The sequence below is a fragment of the Anopheles aquasalis genome, chromosome 2, assembly GCF_943734665.1.
Source record: "Anopheles aquasalis chromosome 2, idAnoAquaMG_Q_19, whole genome shotgun sequence".
Taxonomy (NCBI): Eukaryota; Metazoa; Arthropoda; class Insecta; order Diptera; family Culicidae; genus Anopheles; species Anopheles aquasalis.
This window is the reverse complement of record NC_064877.1, coordinates 70,008,147-70,015,646: the sequence shown is the minus strand read 5'-3', so window position 1 is coordinate 70,015,646 and position 7,500 is coordinate 70,008,147. Positions and strand designations below refer to the sequence as shown.

Sequence of the window (7,500 nt, the reverse complement as noted above, 5' to 3'; positions counted from 1 at the left end):
TTGTTTTGTGACACATATTTTTAACATTTTTCCCTGAATGCTGATCCTTTCAAGAATGTTGTTTATGTTTTTTTTTATGAATCGAAGTAAAACACACAAAGATATTAATTTTTTAGCAATTGCGCCTTATGGCAAATTCAATGCAGCTCGTTATTTTGAAGAGCGTTTCCCCAAAACCCACGTTTTCAAAGTCGGTGCCCATCATACCGTAAAAACTACTGAACCGATTGATTTGAATTTTTTAACACATAATCTGTACACTTTATTCCAGGTAGCCCCGTCGAGTTTTTATGAAAATTGTTGATACTTTTTTTTAAACAAATCTTTAAAAATCGCTTTTTACACAAAATCGCAAAATGCTTCACTTGTTCAACTTCACTAATCTGCCAAAAATCGGAAAATAGGAAATTAAACAAAACCTCGCCGGGGGTACCTGGATTAACTTATAATCTTTCAAACGAATATCGATTTGTATATTTCATCACGCATCTACGATGGGCACCGTAAAAAGTATCTTTTCGAAGACAAGACTGCCAAAATATAATGCTTTTCATAATTTGAAGTTTTTCATAAATCTTCCCCAAAATGTAGCGAAATATTTTTTAAAAGCTGAAGTTTAATATGCCATTCATTTAAAACAGTAAAGTTGAATGGTTATGTCACAAAAAATCATCAGAAATGATCTTTTTTTTTGTAGGAAATTACCCAAGTCGCCCCCCCTTAAGTCTATTATTTTGCTTTGCCATTTCAGTTCCGTTCATCGTTGCTGCTCGGTGCGGTGGAACGATTCACCAAGCAGTACCTCATACCACTGCTGCGACCGGTGACACAGCAGAAGGAAACGATTGCCCGGGCCGGTGTGAAGCTGTTACGCATAACGATCGCGGAACGTGGCACCATTTACAGCAGGTGATACCGCCTGGGTGCTCCCTTCAAAGCCATTTTACGATAAGTTTGGCCATTCCATTTCCAGCCTGAAGACCGCCATCAAAGATGAAACCTCGTTCCGGCGCTTTAAGGCGAACAAGCTGATACTGGCCGCCTCGATAACGCTCGCGATACTGCAGCTGATTACGGCGGGACGGAACACCAGCAGCAACTCCGGGTCGCAACCGCAGCATCAGCAGCTTCTGCAGCGAATCCTCGAACCGCTGGCCGATGATTGCAGTGTGCAGGCGACGAACCTGCTCTACCTACGTGACGCCATACTCGGTGCCGTTGGAATTGATGTCCGTACCGGGTGTTGAGGGAAGGGGGTGGGCCGTGCCGTGGTTCGCATTCGATGTAAATTGGTGTCGCGCACCGCGAGCATACAGATCAATGACTCATTATGTATTCATTCGTGGAAAATGAAAGAAAACCGTTTCGAGGCAACGGTCCTAGGGTCCTAGGGTTCCCGTTGCACCAGAGCACCTCCAATGTGCCAATCCAGGGCACCGACATTCTACCTCTGGCAGGAAACAGCTGTTGCTGTGGCTTCGATCACCAACCTTTGCGAGGTGGCGAAGGAATTCAATTTGTAAAGTTTGATTCTCCGATCGGTTCCACCCACCTCACGGACCCCCGGACGGGTGACAGACCCCTCAAACCGAAACGGCCACGGTTCTGTTTGACAAAGGCACGACACGATCAATCATCGATCGAATTCATTCGCGCGTCAAAGACAATTGCGGTAATTTTCCTCCGGACCAACGGGAAACACGTGCCCCGTGAGACGGTGTGCGGTCTGACCCTCGCCCACTGTTTTGCACGCCAAACACCCCAGCCAAACGACGGCGACCGTGGCTTACTTTCGATTTTCGAGAACCTCCAGAGCGCGGATCGTCGTCGCGCCTCTACCGCAGCCACTCCGGAAGCTGCGATCGATCCTCGGAGGGAGGGAGAGGGGAGCTGTGAACGTCGGTGGCCACAACAGATCCACAGAATGGCATTCCTGGGTGGTGTTACCTCTCCTTCTGCCTCTCTCTCTCTCTCTCTCTCTCTCTCTCTCTCTCTCTCTCTCTCTCTCTGGGCCACTCTCGCGTCTCTCTAGCACGCTGTTAGCGATCGAAAGTGAATGGACAATAAAGTTATTACATGGCGTTCGGGGGGTGGACGGGAAAGGGGTGGCTATATTGGCCCCCCGGTCGGCCGAAGAGGGAGGGGCAGGTCTCGTTGTAGGAAGTGTGTATCAATGAGCGATTAGATCGCGATCACGAACGATGCAAGCATTAGGCGCTGGATGGTGTTTAGCAGCGATGCGATAATGATTATTAATAGCCGTGTGGACAATGTAACGGATATTGACATAATTCCCGTTCAGCATTCCGACCGATCGGGCGATTGATGATGGCCAACACTAGGAGCTAGGCATTCGTTCTAGCGTTCTCCAAGCCCACCCACGAATCACCGGCAGGGAATAGCCACCAGTTAGCACACAAATTGAGACGCTAATTTCGTGGCGGCTAATTGAGTGGAATTGAACAGGGAATCCACCGATCGTGGAAAGCGTCTTGCAGCGCTCATGCTCGATGCCGATCGCGATATCGTGGGCTCGCAAAACAATAACTGTTCGCGCAGCTTTAATTGCATCCGTGTATGTGTCCGCTCTGGGCTTCACTTCACTTCTTCTGATCGACAGTCACACCGTAAGATTGATTTGCCCATTCCTTCGCGGACTCGCCAAACCGTGACATGACCACCACGGACCACGGATGGTGGTGCAATCGACCACAGGTACCAGGTACCGGCAAACGAATGCTGGACGCAGCACATTTCATCAGCAGCAAGCGAGCAGCAAGCGAGCAGCGAGAACTCCACTCCGAGGAGTACCGGGAGTCAGGTGGGCTTAACCGACAACCTACGGAGCAACCAGACTGTGCGAACCGGAGGCCTCGATCGATTGCCTCACATTCTGAGGCCCGGACTAGAAAGCCCTTCGTTTCGCACAAGGAAGCGGAGCGCACACCGTGCACTCGATTGATCGTTTAATCGATCTCGGTTCAAACCGAGTCCCGAGTGCGGCGGTGCTGGTTACTGGAGCCACCGTGCAACGCCAGCAGGTGGCTCTTCATTGAAAAATTATTAACTTAAATCCGGTAGCTCTCGCTACCAGCTACCGGCGAGCCCGGAAAGGGGGTCCTTCGATCACGCGCTAACCGACGCCATTATTGCTTTGTCGCTCGCGTGCGGTCGAACCGGTGCAGGTGAATGGTTGCTACCCAGGGCCCGCCAGCATCCATTTTTTCCTGCGTGACTTGGAAGTACCGTCAAGCGAACGATCGAACGCGACCGATCGATCGATCGAGACCGTCTCCGTCCCCTCGCTCGCTCTTTTTGACCAGGACAAGCCCGTCGTTCAGCCCACAACACTGCATGGCATGCATGTGCCCCACCAGCACCACCATCTGGTTGGCGTTTCTTATGCGCTGACCTCGGTTCGCGGTTCGACCGTTACTAAGTGACCACATTGTAATCTCGCTCGGTCGATCATCATCCGCATGTTTCCATTCTTGTGCCGAACGGTGCACTCGGCACTCGGCCACAGAAAGAAGCACTTTTTGCACCCGTTCCCCGGTCCGGCGAGGGTTCGTCCAGGCGGCCCACTTCTGGTGACCATCGGAGTGTGGCTTCGAGCGCAAAATCTTGCTGACCCCGTCACAAATACCGATCCGGGCTGGCCATGCGGAAGGACAAAGGTAGAGAGCGAACCGATCGACAGTTCGGTGGCGGCAGCTTCTTTTCCGGTTCAGCCTTCGTAGCGTGCGCGGCTCCGCCACCGACTGAAGCTTAAAGGTGCATGGCCACGATAGCAACTTTCACAGCAAAGAAACTGTCATTAGCTGCCGTTTGGCGAGTTGTGAAACTTTATTTCAAACGCATACCCACGATAGCAACTAGCGCTGGAACTCGAAGAACTAGAAGATCGCCAATTCTGTTCACTAATTGGAAACAAGAGTGCGTTTGCTCGTCAGAAATGAGTGAACCGCGATTGTGCAGTAATTTTAATCAATTATTAATACACTAATTTCGCTTCTTTTCCTACAAATTGTCGCAGCAGATCACAAAAGATTTTTTTGCCATTTAAAGGGGGCTTCAGTAATTTTTGGTCAAGAAAAAGGATCATTTTTGACGATTTTTTGTGACGTAACCATTCCACTTTATTTTTTCAAGTGAATAGCATATTAAACTACTACTTTTGAAGAATGTTTAGCTACATTTTGGGGAAGATTTATTAAAAACTGCATTAACGACATCAAATTTATAAAGGTGCGTCTGCAAATGGTTGCAAACCGGGTTCGTCGCTTAAAAGGGCAAGTCTTTTGATTCGGACTGATAACGGTGCCCATCGTAGCAGCGTGATGCGTCATCAGAAAAATATAAATCGATATTCGTTTGATAGATTATATGTTTATCTAGGAAGTCCCGTCAAGTTTTTGTTGAATTTCAAATTTTCCGATTTTTGGCAGATTTTTGAAGTTGGAAAAGAGAGTGATTTTTGCGATTTTGCAAAATACATCGAATTTTACATAATTAACAAAAAGAAGTATCGACAGTTTTTATGAAATACCTAGCAAAGAGTGTACAGATTATGTGTTAAAAATTTCAAATCAATCGGTCCAGTAGTTTTTACGCTGCGATAGGCAACGACTTGGAAGACGTTGGTTGGAACTGCATGGAGCCTTGAATGAATCGCGAATTTTGAAAAATCGATAACTGTGCCAGTTTTGCTTCGATTGATTTAAAAATTATACACAATATTCTTGAAAGGATTAACGTTCAGGGAAAAATGATAAAAATATATGTCACCAAAAAAATTAAATACTGAAGCTCACCCTTACGAATCTTATGGATGACTAACAACGTTTGCTACGTTATCATTTTATCTGTTTTTTACAGCGAATTTCCACCTGAAATTAATAAGAACAACTTGAACCTAAAAGATAGCTTCTTTCATCTTAACTATGTTCCATCAAACTACAAACTTTACTTCGTTCTCATTAAAGCAACGCCAAACGTCAAGTTACTTTTGTGGCCATGCAGCTTAAAAGGGATTTCTGGTGCGAACGAGGTGACCCCTGAGGTGCGAAACGGGGCAATCGGTGCTCCAAATTATCACCCTCACGACGCCTAACGAAGTTCAAGGACATGCTGGGGATGCCGAGTGGCGGCAGTCTTATTGTGCGAGATGCCGTTTCAGACACTGGCTTTTGTGCACGAATTGATGAATTACCGTTTTCAAGGAAGTAAACGAGCGTTACGGAATCAATCTCGTCTCGTCAAATCCAATCGTCATTCGCGCACGGATTCCGCCTAAGGGTGCGGCACCAACGATCGCAATCGCGACTAGATCGCGACGACGACACAATCGGGGCCGCCTGGTGTCGGTGGATTAATTAATTTTTTATTATTTTGTAAACGAGCGCGACGCGTAAGGTGTCTCTGTGTGTGTTGGCCAATGAAAATGCAAAGATGACGGGATCGCTATTCGATGCCGGGTGTTAATGGTTTTGTGTTCAAGGTCCACTCGTAGGTTCGGAATTTGCCGAAAAAAAATACATAGAAGAGAAGTGGAACGCCACTGCTCCTTGAGCTGTCGATCGTTACGCTTGACGGTTGATGACGGTTTGCGCGAACGATCGTTCGATCATTGGCGCTGCTAATCATGTTGTGCGCCACGCGGAAGGAGAAAGCATCCCATTCGCTATATGTTGCGAGCTGCAGTTTCTGTTTTATTTTTTCTTCCCTCTTCATTTCGGGCTCGTTCGATTCCCAATTTGGAACGCTCGAAATGCGGATTATTTTTTTGGAGAGGAATTGGCCACGTGCGACGGTGGGTGGCTTTGCGAAAAGTCTGGTGTTTCGGTTTCGTGGTTCCCCTTTTTTTTTGCCCTTGCGATTGGCGATCTGGTTAATTGATGGCCCGGCCTCATTAGTATCACGCGTGCCCGGTGCAGTGCGGTGCGAGAATGAGTTTTCACAGTTTTTAATGACTCCATCGTCTGCCAGCGAATGCACATTTCCACATTCACCGCCCATTCCACCGCGTTTCCCTTTACGCTTTGGTCATTGCAATTCGCTGCCAAACGCACCAAACCTCCTCCGAGCAGGTTGCTTGCATGAGCACGCGATCATATCCATCGGAGCGTGAATGATGGTCGGCGCCCTGTGCGCCTGTGTGTCTGTGTGTGTGCCCTGCCCTGGAGCTGACTGAGTGAGTGGTCCGTGGGAAAGAATTCCATCCCCGTACTGCACGCCCTAAAACTGAAGGAAAAGGCTGGCTCACCGGCTCAAAGGGCCTGCATCGAACGGCGTTGAACTCGCTGACCAGAATGGGGCACAGAGGGCGACACAGAAGGCACCAATCTGGACGAGCTGGCCGAGTCCAGTGTGTGATCGCTCGTGCTCTGTGGCCCCTTGCCATCGTGGGCCGTGGACCGAAGTGGTACGACGTTCGCACTGGAGCCTTTCCCTTCCGCTCTCCATGCGCGCGTCGACCGATCGATGGTCGCCGCGCGGTGGTGTGGCGCTCTCACTTTCGCTCTGCGCCTTTGCGCACCAATGTGCACCACCAAACCGCGCTGCGGAATTGTTGCGGAATGACGAGGGCGACCACGATGGCCGCAGTGACGCACAGCGAGAGCAAGAGAGAGGGACAAACTCCAGTTTAAATATAATAAAGAAAAGATCGAGTGCGCACACAAGCGCACGCGCACGCGACCACATACCACGGTGGAGGCGCCCGCAGACGCAGAATCATACTTTTCCGGACCGGCAATCAAGGGCAACTTGTTGTTATTATATTTGTAGCGCCCTGCGACCTGGCTCGATGGGCGGCGGATGGGTGACCGGTGGGGGGAAGTTCGAGTGCTTCGGTCCAGAAGCGGTTTATGGTAGTGTGTGCGGAAGGTGTAAAGCGCCTTGACGGGCGGCGTACCGCACCGCACGCGGATACGAGGAAGCAAATGATGTAAGCTTTTTAGCTGGGCTCCGCGCTGCATACGCGATCGCAAATGATTAGCTCTCGCCGATCGTCGTCGCGGATTGTTTGGTTTTGATTGGAAGTTTCTCTTCCCCTCCGGGGGGTCACAACATGAATTATGGTTCTTGACATTCGGCACATCTGGGTGATGTAGAGAACGGGTGACCTAGAACGTTTTGATTTGAGGAACGGTTAGAACATTTTATTTTGGTTTTCTTTTTTTTTTCGCTGCTATCCAAGGTTTTCGTGTTTTGATCAGCAATCGGATCAAACCGACGGAATACCTAAATTGGAATGGCGCTCCGAGGTTAGAGAACATGTATTTACTTTATCTTTTGTTCGTTTCCTGCCATTTACAATTTATTGTCTTCAGTTCAGATTACTTTTCTTTTTCTTTTATTAATGCTCTATGTTCTAGTTGCTTCCGTCTTTTCAATTATTAAACTTTAGTTCTGTTATACACACGGTTAAACACTTCTAACAAACTATCTAATAACCTTCTCCCTCGTTAGTTTGAGTAATTGGATTAAGAAGCTGGA

At 48.4% G+C, this 7,500-nt stretch overlaps 1 protein-coding gene across 1 annotated transcript in view; it reads left to right on the top strand.

The window, feature by feature from the left end:
- LOC126576868 (uncharacterized) overlaps window positions 1–1,247 on the top strand; it is a 3,823-nt gene extending 2,576 nt beyond the window's left edge. The window contains exons 3-4 of the mRNA XM_050238174.1: window positions 752–909; window positions 974–1,247. Of these exons, the coding sequence (XP_050094131.1) occupies window positions 752–909; window positions 974–1,247 (432 nt within the window). The remainder of the gene's footprint in view (window positions 1–751; window positions 910–973) is intronic.
- The last annotated feature ends 6,253 nt before the right edge of the window (window positions 1,248–7,500 follow it).